The 22,997-nt window shown below is 33.3% G+C and overlaps 1 protein-coding gene across 4 annotated transcripts in view; it reads left to right on the plus strand.

Moving 5' to 3' along the window:
* The first annotated feature begins 2,249 nt into the window (after nucleotides 1-2,249).
* Drip (aquaporin homolog protein drip) overlaps nucleotides 2,250-22,997 on the plus strand; it is a 45,059-nt gene continuing 24,311 nt past the window's right edge. The window contains exons 1-4 of one of the 4 annotated variants that reach the window (XM_065346374.1): nucleotides 2,250-2,314; nucleotides 2,467-2,633; nucleotides 3,218-3,325; nucleotides 12,382-12,569. In XM_065346374.1, the coding sequence (XP_065202446.1) occupies nucleotides 2,615-2,633; nucleotides 3,218-3,325; nucleotides 12,382-12,569 (315 nt within the window). In that variant the 5' untranslated portion in view covers nucleotides 2,250-2,314; nucleotides 2,467-2,614. Of the gene's footprint in view, nucleotides 2,315-2,466; nucleotides 2,634-3,217; nucleotides 3,326-6,273; nucleotides 6,580-6,936; nucleotides 7,174-12,381; nucleotides 12,570-22,997 lie in introns of those variants that run through there. The other 3 variants (XM_065346378.1, XM_065346376.1, XM_065346377.1) reach the window with 3 other exon arrangements.

Genomic DNA, 22,997 nt, shown 5'->3' on the forward strand with positions numbered 1-22,997 from the left:
TGATTTGAGGGTCCAACAGTCATACTCGTAATTAGCAGCAATCACTACAAAAAAAGTCGTCAACGAATCCTACCTACCATGGTCCATATTAACATCTCGCATGTTATTTTCAATTCAATTCTTTATTTATTAATTATAGAAATTTTTGTATAGGTAAAGTAAAAGATTTTATGCCGTCCAAAGTATTCAAATCGCCGAGAAATCGCTTTGTTGAAAGTGAAAACAATTTAAATTAATTAAAGCAATGTGTAAATACAAAGCATTTCAGCTGCTGAGATTTTGGATTTTGATTCTACAGTTTTAATAGGAAAACATAAATTTCATCAATGCTATTTGTATGTTTTTTTATACCTAAAAAAATATTGAAAAATGAATTATTCGAATGAATTATGCATAGATACCCTGGACGTTCATAAATAAGCGCATGATTAAAGGCTCGTTTATACTGGCCGCGGAAGAACTTGGATCCGTTCCGCGGATTTTCAAAAATAATTGAAAATCCATAAGAAACTACGGAACGGTGTCCGTAGCCACTATAAACGACTACGTTACAACTCCTAGCTTTGATTTTCCGCGGAAAGTTTACGGTCTCGTTCCGCGGCCAGTATAAACGAGCCTTAAATTTAGTTTTCGATGAATTTATACCCATCAAACTTTATTCAACTCTTCATTTCCTTGTAAATTGTGCAGGTATTTCTTACCTGCAAGTGTGTATTTATATAAAACAACGTTGACTATTTTTTTCTTCTTTTCGTAAAATGACGAAAGATTATCTGTCATCGAACACCTCATAGTACATAGAATGTCTCCTCAACGATTAGAATATCTATAAGTTTATAATAAAGTGTAAATTTATTCGTTAGAATATTAATTCGTACAATCGTACATATATTACAAGTGTTTGATGTCGGAAGTTGAATTTTTTATTTATTATAGATTTTTTACGTGTTTGAGCATTTATAATTACAACTTTACCAGCGAAGATCTAACGATCACGTTTACTTGATATTTGCATCAAGCGTATTACATCATATTCTTGAATCGTGCTGCATTCGTATGCTCTTGAACTTGAAGAAGATCGTTCTCATGTACCCTAATCTTACTCATCTATACGATTCTAATTCTATTAACAAATTGGTTATTATATACTTACTGCAAATTATTTTCTTACATATTCAAACAAGAGGTAAATTTTTCAAAGCGATCCTTTTTAAAGCCCTGCGCTATAAAAAGGACTTAAAACTAAAAAAATATAACTTGGTAAATATTTTTATAATCTAACACCGTGGCCACTGAAAAGAAAGTGTTTTCCAACGATTAGGTACGATATTACTCACATTTAAATGTAATGTACTGCGAAGAAGGTCAAACGCTGATGGAAATAAAATTAGAAGTTTTATAAGTATTGCATTTAACGTGTAGGTATAATAAGTATTTCTAATTGCAGTACCTACGTAAGTATTAAATTTTGTGCATGTTTTTTTTTTCAATTTAGTATACTTGCCTACGTACGTTTATTAGCAAATGAGTAATTGAATTTCAAAATTTTAATTTTTTTTTCAATTTGTGTCGTTATAAAAAAATACTTGGTTCAATAATTCTATGTAATTTTTTCGTAAATTGTTAAATATGTACTTGCATATAAATTAAATAGGTACCTACGTATAAACGTTGAAGTTTTTTTTTTGAAAATTGTTAACTTTACCCAGATTATTTAAATATTTAATTTTTATTCAATTAACTGACTTTAATTGCTATAAGTATTCACATGCAATTCCTTGATACATACCTACTTGAGTTTATGATTCACATAATGATGTGCTGTAACTTTATCTAAGTTTTATTTCTTTTATTAGTCCAACAATACTTATCTCCTTAAATATTTAATATATTGGGTACTACCTATTTATCTGACGAGTACAATTAAGTATCAAGTGAATCTGACATGAAGTAGCCATCTTAACAAATCTCAGCACAAACTGCAAACAGATGAATTATAGGCATTCAAGATTATAATAGGGTAGGTAATAGGTATGTACCACTGTATTAGCCCATTTAAATTATTTAGTGTTTTATTTCCTCACTTAAAAGCAACTTTCGTATCATAAAAATTCAACTTCACTTAATTCATACCTATAGGTTCTTTCTTGAGAGAATAATAAAACCATAGATACATACATGTACAAGAATTCAAAGGTTAATAAAGCACCTAATACATAGGTACCTATGATATTTACTTGTCATGCAGGTGAATTCCTTATTAATCAAAGGCGATCGAGAAAAGCTCGTAATGCGAAACATTGTCACGCACTGGGTAATTTAATTTTTAAATAATTCTACTTGTTGTAGGTATAGGTACTTTGCAAATTTGTATTACTCATTGAAACTGCTTATTATAAGAACTTCTGTAAAATTACCAAATTCTTATCGTTAAAAATTCACAAGTTTGTTGATTTTTTTCACCAGACGATATCAAGTTATACGTGGTTCTATTATTTGGAAACGTTTTTGAATCGCACTTGTGAGATAGTACTTCAGTTTTGGAATTTTTGTTTGATGTCGAGTGTGCGTTATAAAAAAGTTGCCGCTGTTTAAATCTCGGTATGAACAACTTATGTTTCAACATTTAAATAGTGAGTATTAGATTTATTTTACTTTACGGTAAACACGGTAAACATACGTAGGCTTGTAATTCTTGATATGTAGCACAGTGGCGTCGCGATAGGTGCAAATCCAAGGGAAGAAATTCTTTGTTTCACTTATCGAGGGGAGAAATTGATGGTGCAAAAAAGATGCAAAAATGAAAAAAGGAGTAGACACTACCTACTACAGCAGTCCTAAATTTTTGTTTCAACTGTGAATGTGGAGAGATTTATAATTTCTCTGAAAATTTCCAAGGCAAAACGTTCTGAAAGTTTCAGTTGGCGAGTTGATTTTCACTTACAGGGATAAACGCAGTTTTTTTCTCATCGAGTCCTTTTTCACTTCTCGAGGTACCTAGCTCTCTTTCACTACGTAAGGTTCATATTTACATATTGTAAAGTCAGTTGAAAGTGAACGGTAGAAGACTTCTGTTAGACTTATTGAAGATTTTTACTTATCAGGGTTGCACTTATCAGTTATCGCGACGCCATCTCATCCATCTGTAATAGATAATTAGATACTCCATAGGTTGAAAATTTTTTGATTTGGTATTTAAAAATTATTTAATTGGCAGGATCATTCATACGCACCGCTTTGGAATCAATATCAATGGCAACACAGACAACACGGGCTACTCAGCCAACTCAGGCAACTGACAGAGAAAAGAGTCAATCTCGATTTGGTATGTAAAATGTATGGTATAGTGATGAAGTACTTGTTCAGCTTATATGTTCGTTTCTTACCCACTTATTTACTTAGGAATTTTCAATTTCATTGAGTGTAATGTATGTGTTTCAAAAATCAAAATCAAAGTGAGTAGTCGCTTTGTCGCAACATTACAAAGTACCTACATATGATAGGTAACATTTTTGAATTTTACTCAACTGGAAATTTATCGCAGGTCGATCGTGGAACAAACTACCTAATGTGTTGTTTTCTATCTTTTCTAAGAAACTATGAGATTTCAAAACCTTTGAATTTTCATTTACCAAAGAAATTCTGAGACAATTTCAGTAGGTACCTATGAATCGTTGTTAGTTAGGAAATTTAGATTATGGATTGGATACAATTTGACGAATAAAATCAAATTTTTTCGATAGTGTTTTTATAGGTACTTACATATCTATAGGATGAGTACGTGAATTATTTTTTTGAATCGATTAAAGATCAATTTTTGAATTAAAATCAATTTCTTGGAGGTCGAGCAGCATATTGTGTTGTGAGCAGCATACCTATTGGGGTCGAATTTTTTGGGTTTTGGGTACCGATTATTTGTCACTTGAAAATTGATTCAGAAAAAGACGAAAACTGAAACTGCAATTCTTCCATTAAAAAAAAAATGAATAGGTACCCAACTTCACTAATTACTCGTTCAGAATTTTTCTTATATCTCTATTGAAAGAAAGTGCATGAAAAGTTGGCATTGTTTTGCTGACAAATTTTCTAATATAGAAAAACGTTTGTGAGATTCTTACTTTGGTGTAAGGTTACTTTGTATTTAGCATAAAGCATAAAAGATTGTTATAGATCATCGAGATGATGGCAGAAAGCGCATTGAATATCACCGATGGTTAATCAGAATTTTATTAGATTACTCGGCGCACTTTTAGTTTTATTGAAGTAAACAAATAAAGTGAGAGCGCAGTTACTAATCAAAATTCGATCGGTCAAGGGTGAATGAGCACTGATGACTTGATCATGAGTAGTAATGCAATTTTTGAAACGCCTGCGTTGATGAAAATACCACCGAAAAAACACTACAGCACATGGAGCTGTCATGAACCAACAGGAACAAAAATAATGAAGTTCAAGGTGAAGCCGAGGGAAGCTGATAAATGATTAACGATTGTCGATTATCAGTTCCATCATCAAGTGTCGTGTCTCGTGTCACTCGTGTCACTGTGTCAGCTGTCATCTTGTTATGTTTATCCGCCGAAAATTATGTTATGTTTTTTTTCCTTCAAAATATTCAGTATCATAATCCGATGATCATCGTCAAAATCATTTGTTTCTCATTGATAAAATGAAAACACTTGCGATGTAATGAAATACTATTTTCGTTAAATTATCGAGTAAGTTGCATCAATTCATCGTTCCTCTTCTTACCTTTGAATGAGAAAATGAAGTTTTTCAGTATGCAGTATCGAATACCTATGCCAGATGGTTGAAATTGTAGTAAAGAAAGAAAGCGAAACCGAAGCTGTGCACTTTCCTCAACAGATGAAATCCATTTAAAACTCTGGAGAGCAGAAGAATCAAGCCTTGTAATAGTTGTGTGCAAATGAAGACGCAGATTTATACCATTTTCGAGTAACTTTACCTCATTTACCTGAGTAACAAGAGTGCAAAATGAGTCAACTCCGATACATCATCGCCCATCGGCATTATCGCTATTCCCTAGAGGAAAAAAATGTAGGTAGCATAGAGATCGTCTTTCATCTTCTAAATCTCTGATCACTGATGTAGATGATGTAGTGATGTATCATCTCATCTGTTATCACAGTTGAAATTGGCAATATATTCAAATTTCGTTAATGAAGTTGTCAAGTATTCGACCATCAAAAGTAAAGTACCTCGACGGAACAGATGAGACGATGAATGTTGAAACCTTGATATACTTTTCATATTCGTATGAGTGCAAAATTATAGTTTAGCGTACCACGTCAAAGAATTTTCATTTTACTTTTCCCAGCCAATCGCCATTCTATACTTCCAGATTCAAAACAGGAGAGCCAGTGAGGTTTTTTTTTCGGTGAGATTACCTAATTAGACCACAGGGACTGCGAAAATGTAATAAAATTTATCTACTATCCAATGCGGTGATGATCATCAAGAACTTTGTTAGCAATGACATCGAGATAATGATCGCATTCGGCGAAACATTTAGCTGTTGTAATTTTTCAAAAACTCGTCGGAGCTATACGTTTTTCCAACATACTACGTTTATCGTTATTCTCTCGTCAGCCGAAATTATGTTCACAGCTGTTTCGAATAATAAAATTTCGTCAACGATAAGGTGTTTCGCTGAAAATGAGTGTAAATAGATGCCACATTTATTCGCTAATCGCTATATCGTAGGTATTGCCACCCGAAATGCATTTATGAAGAGGAAACTGAGTGTACTCACGTTGGTTATCTGATTGCGAATTGCATTACTATTGTAATTGATCTCGTATTTGTTTTGTATGATCGATATACTTGGCGCATTTCGCAGTATTCGTATTACTAATACCTTTGATGAGACACCGCTTCTTGTGGCTCCCCTATTTCCTAGAGCACTTACTCTTAATTGATTGCTGAAGTTTTGTGTGTGTGTTTTTTTTTACATAGAATTAGAATAGACAAACCTACATACCTATTACACTTACGCGTGCCATGTTGAAATAAAGGATAGATATTTTTCTGCTGATTAAATTTCGGCGGGTGTTTTATAACTTCCGGTGAGCCGTTCGAAGAGTTGACTGCTGAAAAAGATGGCGTGTTTGGTTTAATTCGTTAAAATTTGACGTGTATTCATCGGCATTATTAGAGGAGAAAAATCGCCGTCGAATATCGGGTACATGCTCATACGATACGTGACATATTGTAATGTAACGGGTGGTACATGCGACAGTTATGATCGCCGATTGGATCAAGTACACGTTGCTTTTCCTGGCGTAGGTAAAAAATTTCGCTGCCGCAACAGACGACGTCGTCGTTTGAACGTGCATATCGTTCTCGGTGTCCTCAGGCGTCTAAATTGTATTCGCGGATTTAAAGATACACCTCTGAACTCGCAATCAGTCGCTTCAACTTTGTCAGTTATACATTTGTAGGTATAAGCGCGAATTAAATTAGCTAGTATTTTAATTCGTAAAACCGGTGTGATTCGTTCGTCGATTAAACTCTGTTCGCGCGCGACTCCGAATATTGTTATAGGATTAAAATAATATATAGGTGAGTTTATAGCAGATTAATTTTTATCTCTATCATTACGTATAGATATTTTAATAAAGCTGCCGAAGAAAATCAGGTTTTTAGTATCTCTCCGGTCGGAATTTGAGTTATAGTACTTATCGTGATTCGTGTCTGCCCATCAATGTACCCGCGATTTCATCGATCGAATTTACCTAAGATTTTTATTTGTTTGGAAAATACTCACGTGTACCCTAGGTACTTGCTTTGCACGGGTTTAGTCGCGCCGAATTTCAAAGACGTGAAAATTTTATCTACAATTTGCCCTCTGCTGCGAGTAGGTATACCTACACTTTGGATTTCGAAATTTATCCTACGTACACGATGAAAGGAAAGAATTCTTTGTAATTGACCGCGGGTAACCGCTTCTCCTTATATACGAATCGATCCACTCTAAATCATTCCTCGAGTACTCGAGATAATTTTGATAGGAGAGCTTTTTAATTTAATGCTGTTTGATCGAAATTCATTTAAGAACTTGTCGCCGGACGAGTAACTTTGGTTCGTTTTTTTCGTGCGTATAAGTAATGACTGGTTACCAAGGGCCGCAAAAACCGAAAGAAAATATGGGTAATGGTAATGTATTTTCTAGTTGATTTGCTTTATTCAATTTCTAATATGTTTGGAATTTTTTTTTTTTTTAAAATATAAAATACCAAAAATACGCTGTATTAAGATGAATACTTTGATTGAATATTTTGAAGTTGCGAGTCCCTGAGAAAATGTAAATTTTTAAAGAATAATTTATCAATTTATGGAGTATTGAATTTCGTTTTAAAACATAAATCGGCACGAATTGTTGATTTTTATCATCAATTTTCAATTTTATTTTCAATCAGTTGAGTTAATTGAAATCTTCCTGTGTTATTCCATTCATTATTTTAAATTACTGACTAGTATAGAACTCTAGATAGGTAGGAAAAAAGTCGTAGGAATATTTATTTCCTCGATCGAAACCGAATCTTTCGTCTAATATAGGTAATGTAACTAATGTATTCAAACGTTAAATTTTTATTTCAAAAATTTACAAAAATTTTGCTACGAAAATGAAGAACTTGGTAATAAACTAAGAATAATGTATGGGAAATCATTTTTAGTATTTTTATGGTTTATTTTCCAAATTATCGACGATAAATTAAACGTGACGATCTCATGCCGAAAAACATCTGGCCGAGACATCGACTCGTATTCTTCTTCGTAAAACGAGTATTTTAATTGTACTTCATCTTGGCTGAAATTTTTTCATCAAAGAGGCAAAAAAGTAACTGGTTTTCATGTGGAATAAAAAATTTGGCAAGCTTGCAACTGTGACTCAATGTACCTACTTAACGTGCAATGAATTATATTGAATTTTTTTTCTTACTGATTCAGTGTTTTAAGACGTAGGGTGTAATTATATGCTTGGTTGATAATTAATATCTATACATATCAAAATTGCTTATTTATAATTTGATTAACGTATGCGTATGTTACCGTTGAATTGAATTTTGTGGTGGAGAACAATTTGTTATATGAGTTATGGGTTTTCTCTTAACACGGAAATGGTTTTTCATCTTTGCATCATTCGTGTCATTTTTTAGGATTTTCGTGGGATCATAGATATTTTTATAGCTACTTAATCTTACTTGTGGAAACGTTACTCATCTTTCATTTTCATTGTTAAAATGAAAAATTTTGAAAAAATTCAAGCACATAAAATAGGTACTTTAACCCTTAAAGACCCAGGCTAATCCTGAGATGTTGGGTGAAAATGCTTTCAATTTCCTGAATTAGATCATCACAAGCATCACTTTGACCCACAGTTTGCCCCCCAGCCCCTTAAAGCCGTCTCGTAAAAGCCGTACCGATTTATTTAATTTTCCTTGAAAACCGAGAAAGCAAAAACCCCAATGAGGTCAATCATGGAACTGAATGATATAGTATCATTAGGTGTACTGAATGAGTGAAAGCATATCGCCAAAGAACACCCCACCCCTTTTTGGGGGGCAAATTTTCAAAAAAGTTGGGATAAAAAAATTGGACCCATGCTCCATTTTTGGATAAACATATTGATGGTAGACCCTTCACAAAATGAAATCATGAAAGGTGTGAAAATGGTGGACCAGAGCGATTTTTTGAAAATTTGATTCGCTTGTCTCGATAAAAACCTGAAAAAACAGAGCATGAATACGCAAAGTACATAATATGGGAAATATTATCAAGTAGGCTTGAAATGACAGAAACAAGAATTGAAAGGAACACAGATGCTTTTAACAGCACATAAGTTCAGATAATCTACAATCCACCCATCAAATCTGTTTATCACTCTGTGGATATTCTTTCTCGATATTTGTCACCAAATAGTTACATCCTACAAAGGTTAGCAGTACGATTGTTTTTCTGCAGAAATATCGAAATAGGTTTATCTACCACTTTGAAAAGCTTTACACAGTCAAATTGCAGCACTCCCTGGCATTTCATAATGTTGAAGCATTCATGAAGAAGTCACTATCCCTCCCCGATCATTGATAGTGAAGTTGTACATCTTGAAAATTGCTTGAGCAGAATTTGTTGTTTCCAATCATGATATTTCATGATGTTGAACTACACTATCAATGATCGAGGAGGGATAGTGACTTCTTCATGAATGCTTCAACATTATGAAATGCCAGAAACAGCTGCAATTTGACAGTGTAAAGCTTTTCAAAGTGGTAGATAAGCCTATTTCGATACTTCTGCAGAAAAACAATCGTACCACTAACCTTTTGCGGGATGTAACTATTTGTTGACAAATATCGAGAAAGAATATCAACTTCAGCAGGAATTTCTCAAAACTTTCAAAAGTTCAGAGTTGTGGTTGAACAACAGTTGAAAGCTTTTTACTGAATCTCAAATCCCCTGAATCCTGTAGTCATAAGCTAGACACAATCTCATGATTATAAACGACGACTTCTGCTCGTGCAATTTTCATGATGTAGAACTACATTATCTATGATCGAGGAGGGATAGTGACTTCTTCATGAATGCTTGAACATTATGAAATGCCAGGGAGTGCTGCAATTTGACTGTGTAAAGCTTTTCAAAGTGGTAGATAAACCTATTTCGATATTTCTGCAGAAAAACAATCGTACTGCTAACCTTTGTAGGATGTAACTATTTGGTGACAAATATCGAGAAAGAATATCCACAGAGTGATAAACAGATTTGATGGGTGGATTGTAGATTATCTGAACTTATGTGCTGTTAAAAGCATCTGTGTTCCTTTCAATTCTTGTTTCTGTCATTTCAAGCCTACTTGATAATATTTCCCATATTATGTACTTTGCGTATTCATGCTCTGTTTTTTCAGGTTTTTATCGAGACAAGCGAATCAAATTTTCAAAAAATCGCTCTGGTCCACCATTTTCACACCTTTCATGATTTCATTTTGTGAAGGGTCTACCATCAATATGTTTATCCAAAAATGGAGCATGGGTCCAATTTTTTTATCCCAACTTTTTTGAAAATTTGCCCCCCAAAAAGGGGTGGGGTGTTCTTTGGCGATATGCTTTCACTCATTCAGTACACCTAATGATACTATATCATTCAGTTCCATGATTGACCTCATTGGGGTTTTTGCTTTCTCGGTTTTCAAGGAAAATTAAATAAATCGGTACGGCTTTTACGAGACGGCTTTAAGGGGCTGGGGGGCAAACTGTGGGTCAAAGTGATGCTTGTGATGATCTAATTCAGGAAATTGAAAGCATTTTCACCCAACATCTCAGGATTAGCCTGGGTCTTTAAGGGTTAATGTTTCAAAAATGTAAAATTGTTGTTCCAAAAATTGGTAAAATTGAAGTGTTTTTCACCATATTTAGTCAAGTGATACTCAAGGAACGTCTAGTCGCCTATGAATAATAAGACCCTCAAAATTAGACTTGGAAATGGAAGTAGGCGATATACTTACCGAAATAAACTGATGAGCTAAAATTATCGTGACGAATTTTTCATTGAAAAAAGTTCTCAAAATTTCGAACGAAGAAGGCTCTTCAAATTTTGACGCCAGACTACTAACTGCTTCAAAATGATGCAATTTCGCTAAAAAAAAAATATAGAATTTACGTCCTCGTGCACTCGGTCTTATCAGTAATCCGTTTTTTATCGCCCGGTGAATTAATTAATGAGTTGGGGGAACGTTGTTTTTTCATGTTTTTACGATGAAATACTCGTATAAGTAATGAAATCCAGGAAATTTATTTCAGGGTCGTTTCATTATAAAATTGTTACAATGGGTTTGAAAGTATAACGATAGTTTTAAGAAATTTCGACCTACTTTTTTTATTTTGGATTTTGGAAGGGATTTTTTTGGTACTTGAAATAATAGAACTATACAATTTAGCTATTCATTTCTCCTGACGTCCTGACCTACGTACTACGTTACCTACTTAATGAAGAGAGAAGAGGATCTTTTGCTCATCTTCCGTTTTAAAAAATTGAATAGGTACCCAGTATTTAGATCGTATTGAAAGGTTTAAGTTGATGGTTATCAATTAGAAAAATGTTGGCAGATAGAAGGCTTCTCCAGGTTTTAATCGATTAATCTCTAGTAATTGGACATCAAAATACGAAATTTAGATGAGATTTTTTTGTACGCAATTTTCAGTCAGTGTTCAGTTAGAACTGCTTTTTGATTTTGAGCTCTTTTTAGCATACATGTATTTTGATTTTCAAAGCAACATTTAAGAAATATTTGAAAAAACAAAAAATGAAAAATTTTCCTCTTTAAAACTTACAAGAGGCTCTAATAACATCTTTTTCGATTATGGAGAAAAATTTTGTAATTTTTGAAAATTAAGGACGGGAAAAAAACTAAAAAAAAATCAACTTCCGAACATGACTAGGCTATTCAATTTTTTGATTTTTGATTCATTTTTGAAAATTTTAACTTGGTTTATTTCCTACGAAATAATAGGGACATGGCAAAAGATGGCTGCGCCCTGGCTCCCTTATCAATTTGGAGGTAAGAAACCAAAAGCAAACGTTTGATTGGCTGATCTGAATGAAGCTGACATCATGTGAACGCTCAAATATCATTGGCGACAAGTTACCTCCAAATTGATAACAAAAAAGTGGCAGGCTCGCAGCCATCTTTTGCCATGTCCCTATACAAATTGGATCGAATTAAAGTTCAAAACTGAAATTTGGCTCATAATATGTAGATACACAGACTTTGAAGACTATTGATCGAATTTTTAGATTTTCCTGTTCCTAAAAAAGTACCTACTCGTATATAATAAAGCAGCTCGAATGACATTCAGAACTTTTTACAACCTTCGATTGAAAGAAACGTTCCTATTTTTCAAAAACGAGGATACGCTGAAATTCCAAAATTAATATTATGCTTTTCTTTGGAGGTATGAATGAACAACTTGCAATATTTTGATGGGCTTCCCTGAACCCTAGTTGTAAAGGGTACCTACTACCTAGTTTCAATTTGAAATTTACCTGATATCTCTCAACTCTATTTCCCAATTTGAATTTTCAAATTTTGAGCAAGTTATGAACTCCTTAAGCTATTGGGTCTAATGTCCAAGTTCAACGATGGAACAATATTGTAGATGCATATAGGAATTTACCTCTCTTGCGTATAATAATATGGCAAAACAAAAACCTTGATTCTAGATCATTTTGCGTTTTCAAAAATTATTCGAAAAACAAATAAGCAATGAAATTTGAATTACCGAATACGTACCTCTACCTACTGATGTAGCTGATTATTTTGATGAGAATTTGATTGTATGTAATTTCTTGTTTTTTTCTTTGCAGACATGAAAATCTTAGGAGTAGAAGAATTCACCGAAAGCAATAAAATTTGGCGCATGCTATGCGCCGAATTTCTGGGCGCGTTCTCATTGCTTTTCTTCGGCTGCGGTACCATTATGAACGTTAAAGAGGGAATTTTAACCGTTCAAGTAGCCTTAACTTTCGGCCTATGTATCGCAGTTATGGCACAAGTACGTACCAACTTACCTTTTTGAAAATGAACACAGTAGAATTGGTAGATTATTATCTGTGAGGCTGAAGCCTAAATCTCTTATAAGATACCTATATATTCGTAACATAAGGTGGAAAAAATATAAGTTTATATTGGCTCGTTGAGACGTTGATGATGGAGATGATTACGAGTAAATTTTACGATATCAGCCATTAGGTATATAGTTTTAACACACCTCTACGTCAGTGAGTCTATCCTCATCGTCGCAGAATTTATGCAATATTATGAATGTTTGGGTGTTCATCTTCGCGTGTACTCGCATCTCTCGCACTTATTAGTAGATACGTACACAACTTACACATTATACCTACAACAACGTACCTATAGCTTTGGCAAAATTGTTTCAAATGTCAAGGTCTTATGAAGTAATTTTCTTCGCGAAACTCTCTCGATTGAAAATTAATACACGACAATTTTAACACCTATTTAAGCCCGGAGCTTTAATATGTATTATCTTATGTGTACCCAGTACCCACTAAAATTTATAACCGTGAATTTTTTTCTCGTTCAATTATTTTATCGAATCACGTAATAAAAATCCCATTAAAAGTGTAACCGCGATCGTAATATGATTAAGACATTAACTAGGTACTAATCGAATAACGCATCTTTGTATACCTACTTAGGACTTTGACGCTTCTTTTTCAAAAACAAAAAAAAAACGACCAAACCGGATTCCAGTAAATAGTTTAGGTGACCTAATAATACAATTTCAATATCACAGCGGAGATCTTTACGTCTAACTAATTTAAGTATAAATGAATTAAATAACGATAAAAATGACTAAATCATGTCCCGTGGCGTAGGATTAAAATATTGTCCCATCTTATATGTGTAGCGAAGGTTCACTCTCATCTTCAATCATCGCCAGACCGATATCTTTAATATCGGATGAAGAGTTATAATTCATAATAATTCGGTATATTAACGAAGTATTTAATATTCTAATTTGTAGTTTTCTTTTTAATATGTAAGTATTTCCTTTCTACTATACCGTCGATATGTAAAGATAGGTATAGGTACTTACGATGTGCTCGTATATCACCATGTGGGTAATAGGTATACCTTTGGGTATCTACTTGAATAGGTACTTGATCAAGGAGTGCAATGAATTAGGTTAGAAATTTTTTAAGGTACAACTTTTTAACCTTGTGGAAAAATATTATCAAGGACGTAGCATCTGGCATGATGTAGATGTTTGACAATGTCAATGAAATGAAATTCGGTTTCAGTCATAAACGGAGATTTTATATGCAGGCAATAATATGTATGTATACATACAGGCAACTGCCTAGGGCGGCAGATTCTAGGGGTGGTTTTAAGCTTAATTTTTCAAAAATATTCATTTAAGTACATATTTGGGGGAAGGAATATTTGCATCCATAAAAGCACCGTTTAAATTAGGACCCATCTTTTGTTTTGTTTTTCCTATTGAAAAGCCAATAAAAGGCATGATTTTGAAAAATTGTCCCTTAATTGATTCAAAAAGCCGCAAGCACAATTATTCTGAGATTGTATAGCTGGCTAAAATTTTATTTGAAAGGAATTTTTTAAAAAACTGTTCGATTTAAATCCGCTTGATGCTCTATGATGGCTCAAACTTACCCCTAGGATGCTAATTCATACATCAGCTGTATACCTCGACTGGATTAGATTATGATAAAATATGATCACAACTCGACATTTTTAAGGAGATATTTTGTAAACAAATTGTTTTCAGATGCTTTAAGTAAAAAAATTTTCAAAATTTCGCATCCATCAAAATTCATACTTTTATTGAACTTTTTTTGTCGATTTATTTGTACTTATTTTTTTCCTAAAAAATGCAAGAAAAATTTGAAAAGTTCAATTATTTTGGTATCGAAGTTGCGTTTGTTTTCAAAAATTCTGGGAATTGCAATTGTACTCTAATAAAAATAAAAAGTCGAGTGGTGTATTCCTTGTTATTGATTTAAAACCACTGAGTTTGAATAATTGACTTATTTTTTTCAATCTGACTTTATTCTGACACCCCTCTCCTTCATTACCTGCGGTACAGGGTCTGAGGGGAGGCAGGATTTATTAAGAACTCGAATTGAAAAATGAATAGGAATAGATGATATTGAAAATCTCAACGTGTCATTCATAATCATAATGTAGATGTTTTCATAATTTGTTATTTTTTTTTCAAAATGAGAAGAAAACCTAAACGTTTTTTTTCAAATTAAAAAAAATTATTATTTGTTAAAAATTTGTATGTTGGAACAATTTATTTGGCGATTTTTTTGAAAATCATATTTTTATTGGAATTTTTAAAGTGTTTGACTCTATTAAAAGTTCAAGTTCGCAAATTTTATTCGAATCTTTAAAATTGTCCAGTAAATCTGCGTAGTTTTGACACTCTCTGGGACAAAAGAGTTATAAAAAAGAGCACACAAGTATGCTTTAAACCACATTTTGAAAGCTGAATTTCATTTTTAGATTTTTGATGAATTTTTAAATAATCAAAGACTCATTTTTCATTAAAACAATCAAAATTTAATCAAATTTACCTATATTGCTAAAAATTGGTTTAAGCCCTGATTTCGACCTCCTAAATCAATCATCGATGGTTTAGAGCCATTCTGGAGCCTCCACTGCGGTGGATTTGGGATTTCTCGATTTTAGAAAAATTGCGTCGGAAAGAAACGCAACAAATACGTACATTTATCAGCTCCCACAAATTTCAATATAGGTACTAGTCTATTTGTGACTCTTTTTGAACGATTCGAGAGATTGAAAATCGGGTTCAAAGCAGGTTTTTCTGAGCGGTGTTCGTAAATACTGAATTGTTCACCTATTTTATTCGTCAAAAATAATTTCCGGAGGAAATTTTGGATCTGAGGGTCTAACCCAAAATTTACCGAGTGGGCCACAAAGACCAGAAGCGGTTCAAACAATTTTTTTTCCATAGGGGAGGCAGGGAATTTTTCTAATAATTTTGTTACCTATTGTGTTTTTGGGATTTCTCAAGTTGATATTTCCATCAAAAGCTGGTAAACATTAACAAATTTTGTTATTATCATTTTTTTTCCTTACTCTAAAATTTAAGAAGTTTTTAAAGCTCAAAAATTGTAAATTTGTCATTTCTAGCAAATCAAAAATTTTTAAGCTTCAAAAACTTCTTGAATTTTATTGTGAGAAAAAAATGATAATAACAAAATTTGTTTATTTTTTGACGTAGTATTCATTTCTGCATTCATTTTTTTCATCGCGATGTTTTGAAATTAAAAATCGTTTGTAGCCCCTTCAATTTACAAGTTAGGCAAAAAATCATAATAGGTAATTTTGTTCATTTTTCCAAGTGCTACGGATACCCATGGTCAAAATTGGATTTTTGCTCTTAGATTTTGAAAACGTATTTTGCCCCTTCAATTTTCAAGATAGGTCACACTTTCACATACATTTTTTTTTATCTAGTCGTACCCGGTTGTATCCAAATCTCGCGGCTTCCGCACGTTCCATCTCACACCCTGTATAGGTTCTATGTAGTAAGCATCGTAGATCTTTCAAGTTGAGCTATTAAATAGGTACTAGGTAGCGTCTGTTTGATGAATTTTAAAACATTCTGTGAGAAAATCTTTTTTAAAAATTCACCCTTTTGGTAAATATACCACCAAGATAGGTAGGTACATCAGTGTTGTTTTTGTTTACATTTTTTTTTTTGTATTTAAAAAAGTGAATTGCATCGAGAAACTTTCACTATCGCACGTAACAGATTCGTTAATTTGAATTATTTTTTAATCGATGGAAAAAAAACTAGTACATCTACATACTACATAGTAATCGGCTACTGACGTTTACGCAGCAGAAAATACTACAGTCACGACTTGGGATAATAAGTTCCGAAGCTTTAAACGAATTACGATTTTTTTCATTATATCCAGTCCGTTTTTTACGATGGCAAATTAAACGTGAAACGGTAAATACCTAGCTGCAGTAATATGGTAAAGGTATAATCGTTCGAGTGTGTTTTTTCCCCTCCCATACTTTCTGAGATCTGAGAGCAGAGCAATTGACAAGTTATCTGAAAGATTGAGTCACGTCTGATATAATTACGTTACGACGATATATACGAGTACTATGGTCATTTTTGATGATATTACCTTTCATTTTTATCAATGAAAGTAAAAATTTTCATAGGCAAAGCTCGCCGATGAACGTTTGTCATGCGATTATACGATGACCATGGGTAGGTGTAGGTGTAGGTATTTTATACGCTCATATTATAAAGGCATACAATATAGATATACCTAGCTAATTCTAGAATTTATGTGGGTGCTTCTCTCATCTTGGTAACAGGGTAATCTAAGTTAAAAACTGAATCACGTATGTCTTTGATTGATTAGGTATCATTTGTCTGGCAGCTATAAATATCCGTATAGTTCTGTTTTTATCATGTATTCTCGTACTATTGGACTGAAGCAAGTAGCAAGCGCTCAAGCAGGTATTCCGCTAAAATCGTGCCGAATTTTTCATTTACAACTATGTTATCTTCACCTTTTTTGGCGCAAGAAATACGATTACGTTCACGACAAGATTCACAGTAAAAATGTACGTTAATAAAATTTAAAAATGTACAGTACAGTTCGCGTTACTTTGTATGTGTGAAGGCATGTTGTAGTGTAGTCCTGGAATAATAATCTTAATTTTCGACTCCTCTCCACGACTCTTGAATTAGTCGTAAAAAAAAAAGCGAAAGAAACAAGTCTGAAGTCTGATTCTGGTAGCAAAGCAAACGGTTTCTCATCATATGATTTTCGTAACCGGTAAGCGGTATCTTTGATTTGGATGATCGCAGATCTTATACTCTTTTACACCGAGGATATAAAAGTCTTCTTGTCCTCGCCGGTTTTCAGCGTGAAATTACGTCACGTATTAATTTTTCACTCGTATCGAACTCGGTGTGGAGAAAATTATCATTTTACGTTAATTTTTTAACATTGAATTATTCGTAGGGGTTATTTCCTAAAAAAAATTCGTAAATTAATCGCTCAAATAAATAGATACAGAGAATATATAAATTGTCCCAAGTACGAATAATATCTATGGAATTTTTTTTACATTTATGCCAATGTCATACGATACCTATAGGAAAAATTACATTTTTTTAAAAATCATCCGTGCTCGATGCAGACGCAGTGTAGGTAAATATAATAAGCTGATAAAAAGTTAATCGATTTTTATTGATGGAGTTGCGTCAGAAGAATTAACTCGGCTTGAGAAATCAATCAAATTGTAAATACTTACTCGATATTGACAATCGTCATTTTACGACATGACGTTTAAATTCGATTCTCAGATTTCTATGTAGTAGTTGTGTTTTTGAAAAATCATCTTATAATACGTAGGATAAGGTACGTCAATTACGTGCTCGAGGGTGAAAAAACGATAACGAAATTGACAGAAGGGAACGAGTTGGCTATTACCTTTCTATTTTTGATTTGACTTCGTAAACAACGATTTCTCGGATTTCTCAATTTAATAAATTTAATTTTCCGTTTTAAATAGATACCTATTTCTATATTGTATAATTACGTTACTACCTACTTACAAGTTACAAGGTTCCAATTTTTGCGATAGATATTTCTATTTTTTTTTCTTCTTATTAAACGAGTGCAAGTAATTATTTTTATTTATAAGTATTTCTCGAAGTATACTGTTGTTTTTTTGTTCTTCTTCATCAAATTAAAGTTGAATGAACTCACGAAATTTGAAAACGATTTAACCTACGCTAAACTGAGGGGAAGTTTTTCTTCGTCCTAATGTGATTCCTTGAACATAATTGTGACGCCGCATACAGAAAGGGGACACGCGCCCAAAAACAAGTTTTTGACAAAAACGCGCTCAAAGTTTTTGAAGTTGTTTTTGAATTTTCCAGTTGTAATTTTAGAAATATTAGGATGGTCACTGCTGGGTATGTTTAAGACACACTCTGGTAGTCTCTTTGCGAACTTTTCGGGATAATTTTACATTATACAGGGTGGCTCAATTATAATTGTGCTCATTATTAAAAAAATTTTTTACTTTCTATTTTTTTTTTATTATTTTAATTTTGAGATCAATTTGGAGGCGAAATGGAGCGTTCCACGAGAAAAATACATCAACCAAACTTGTAGAGAATTCAATTTCCAACAACCTACATATAAGAGATTCATTTTTCTCCAGAATGCATAGTTTTTCCGTTTTTCTTAAAAAAACAAAAATCTTACGATGATATTGTAAGTAACATTTTCTTATTTTGAGCAAAAACGGAAAAAATATGCATTCTGGAGAAAAATGAATCTCTTGTAGGTTGTTGGAAATTCAATTCTCTACAATTTTAGTTGATATATTTTCCTCGTGGAACGCTCCATTTCGCCTCCAAAGTGATCCAAACATAAAAAATCGATTTTTTGGTCATTTATTATAAATTTTTTTTTTAGGTACCTCACCTTAGAGCCATTTTTTACCCGTTTAGAGTAAAAATCCGGTCTCAACGATGGCTCCATTGAATTCTACGATGAATTTACATAAAAATCAGTCATTTAAAAAAAATCCATTTTTGGGTCGCGTGTCCCCTTTCTGTATGCGGCGTCACATATCTCTTTGGACCTTATAACATTAATTATATAAGTTGGAGTACTTATTTCTGAGTAAATGAACCTGGATTTTCAAAAATGAGTGGGGAAGAATGCCTGAAAAACTAAAATGTATTCAATTTATTTGAAGTTTGGCAACATTTCATTAACAGATTTGGTTCAGAAAATCAAATTCTCTTTTTTACCACACTAGAAACTGAAAAATTTAACGACGATGGGAGCTGTATCCAATGCGGCGGCAGAATTATCCAAACAAAACTTTTCCAGTCAATTTTTTTTCAACTCAATTTTTCTATTTCTTATAATTTTCATTAAAAAAAATAAAGCCACTCCATTTACTAATATCAACTCAAAAAACAAACGAAACAACTTGAATACCTATTTTTTTAAACTGAAAAAAATGTCAGGCGATAAAAATGACCAATATTGTGATCATTATCTGATATCTGCCAATTTGCCATCTCAAAGTAGTAAAATTCGATTAAAAGAACGCCACTAATGTATAATCCAATATACCTAGACCTACCTAAGTTGAAAAATTTGACCAAAAAATCCTACTATGTAGAAAATACTCGTATGTTATGAAGCGATGAAAAAGGTGACCTAGAGACACGATGGAATTTTTTACACAAAAACTGCACTCGGTAATTTCGAACATTAATAGGTACCTGAAAAGAAACTCACCGTATAAAAATACAATCAAGTACGTATAGATAAGAGAACGAGAAAAAAAAAGGTACCTCTTCTCGTATATCTACACCGGCAAATTAGCTCTAGTTTTCGAACACACACCTGAGAAGATTAACCAGCACCTATATTTTTTTTAACCCATTTGTTTTGGTTAAAACGTTAATATCCATGACGGTTATACTCGTATAAGCCGTAGCTGTAGATGCGCTAAAACATGTGGATTTTTTCGGACATGGTTTAACATGTTTAAATATCCGCACATCGGCCATCGGTGCGACGCGACCGACGCGGCGCGGCACGACGTCCTTGCTCTTCAACACAATATACCGGAAACACTTATAACGTTTTCCGTGCAATAAATTCGTTGTCGGTCAATTCCTAGCGAAATTTTCAGACCTCCCGGTATACCCTTTAGTAACGTGTAATTCCTTGGCGCGATTTGAAATTACTCGGGTACCTACTTAGTACTTACTCAAGTTGAAATTATTTCACACGCGGAAAATGGACGAAAATTTGCTAATTTTTTAATACCTACCACGCCAGCTAGGGCGATTAACGATGATTCGTTATCAAACAGTGGTATGGTATCATTAAAGCAATCAAAAAGGAAATGCGTTACAGATCGGTCGTATTATAACGTAACGCATCGATGCATGTTGCGCTCAAATGAAATTGTGCTTTTCATTCCGAACCACGCCATTTACTTCCATAAGCAAAGTTGCACTGATTTAAAATGCGAATTGAAAAAAATCCGGTAGTAAAACTAGGTTCCTAGCAGCAGCTACCTAAGTACCTACCCCGACCGATAGAAAAGTTTTTGTTGGACTGGACCAAAAAAAAAAAAACGTCGAAAGAGCATTCAAAAATACACCGCAAGGCCAAATTTTAGGAGCTGAATTTAACAAAGAAGACTGAAATTTTATTTAACCCTATTTTTGATTTCTCGAATCGATGACTGGTGGTTTGCAGCCGTTCTGGTGCTTTTAATCAATTTAAGCCAGCTCACATTTTCAAAATGCTTGTCAATGTCAGGTCTAATTCATATTCATAGGTACATATTTTAATTTTTTTAAGAATTGAAAATTCAAAAATTTGTTGGTGATTCCACTGAAGTTCAAAAGGATCCCCAATCGATTTCAGGGACTGAAAAGCGGGGTATAAATAAACCAAATTTCAGCTTTTTATGTCAACGCGCCTGTAAACAAAGAATTCCCCCTTCCTCACCCTCTCTCCCTCTCAAAAAAATGACCGGAGAAAATTATTTGAACCAGTAGAAACGGGTTTTCAAATGTTCAAGTATAAATTGACCAATAGGGATTTTGACTTTGACTATTTTTTTGGAAATATTCCTAATTTTGCTGAAGACTACAGAATGGTTCAAAACCTCCATCAATCGATTCAAGAGACCAAAAATGGCGGATAATCCAAACAGTTTCCTAAAAATTTTGATTTTTTTCATAAAAATGGGATAAATTTTTATTTTTAAAAGTTATATTCATCATCATCATTGAACTTGGACTCTGTCTGGGAAATGGTAGAAGAATTCCTCGCCGATGTGTCATCAAGTTTTTTCTTCGGTGTTCCATAGCGTGGACTTTTTTGCCTGCTGCCCAACAGTTGTTTTTTTCGCTTCTGTGGGTTTCTAGCCCAAGGAAGTATAGCTTGATGAGGGGGCTGCCCTGCACCGTCATAGTCTAGTCGAATTACTCCAAAAAAATGGCTTCGCTCGCACTGAATGTAAAAAGCGATCTGATGACTGATTCTTGATCTAGAAGGTATTTGAAAAAAAATAAGCTTGGGTGCCATTTTTTTCAGCCCCTCCCCTTCCGAGGGTCCACCCCCCTTTCTTTAAAATGCACGTATCGCCCCTTCTATTGGTCATAGAGAAAAAATGTTCGAATGAAAGTTATTTCTTGAAGGCTTCTCCACATTTTTAGTTATTACAAAAATTTCATTTGGAGCAACCCTCGTCCCTCAAATTTGAAAAATCCACTTTGAAAAAAACTCAAAATCACCTTATTTGCATTTACCTCGGAAATTATTGAAGGTAACGCAAAAGTGATAATGACATAAAGTGTTCAGAATGAAATTTTCTATTCAGAGAGCTTTTCATCAATGCTCCTCCAGCCCCTCCCCCTCTGAGGATACCCCCACCCCTTCCTAGAAATGAACGTATCTCCGTCCCTATAAACAAAATTCCAAGTTAAAATTGTTCCTTGGAGGATAATATACAATTTTTTAGTGAAACAATCTCATTCGGGAGCAACCCTTACCGGTCATACCCTCAGAATTTGGAAAATAAATTTTAAAATGAACTCAAAATCACATTATTTGCATGTACTGCGGAAATGATTGATGGTATCGTAAAACTGATGATTACTTCGAAGCTCAAGTATTTGGAATGAAATTTCGTGTCCAGAGATGTCTTTATCAGTTCTCCTGTAAAACGATGATTCATTACTCACAGTTGCGTCTTAGCCGTTGAGATATGCATGTTTAGACGTCTTGTCGATTTATGCATATACGACATTTGAGATATTCAGATTCAGCCAACTCAGTGTATTCATCACGACGTAGTTGTGCGGTAATTTTCTTAATTAATAAAATGAAAATTTTTTTTTCGAATTTTCAAAATGAAATGTTTTATTTGTGAGTCTGATAATAATCAAATTTATAAGTTGAGTGAATCCAAATTCATTGTTATAAAAGATTTTGCGACTTTGAGAGTACAGTATGGGGACACCAAATATACAGATCTTATGTCTTGATGCAATCAGGTTAGTGTTGAATTCTTTTATTTTAAATGAGAATATTTTACTTCGTTGTTGTTACTTTTGTAAAAAAGTGGAATTTTGTCGAATAAATCGAAACAAACTTTGATATAAATCACGTGTAGTGCATCAGAAACATAAAAAAAATAATTTTACTTTTCAGAAAATTTCATTTCAAATAGGACCAACTTTTTTTTCGGCATACCTAACTTTCAAATATTATGCCTTACAATGCATATTTTTACATTATTTGATTGCTATTTGAATATTTTTGTATAAAATGACCACATAAGTATTTTGCAATTCATCGAATATGTAAGAATATTT

The sequence above is a fragment of the Planococcus citri genome, chromosome 1 (assembly GCF_950023065.1).
Source record: "Planococcus citri chromosome 1, ihPlaCitr1.1, whole genome shotgun sequence".
In the NCBI taxonomy this organism is placed as follows: Eukaryota; Metazoa; Arthropoda; class Insecta; order Hemiptera; family Pseudococcidae; genus Planococcus; species Planococcus citri.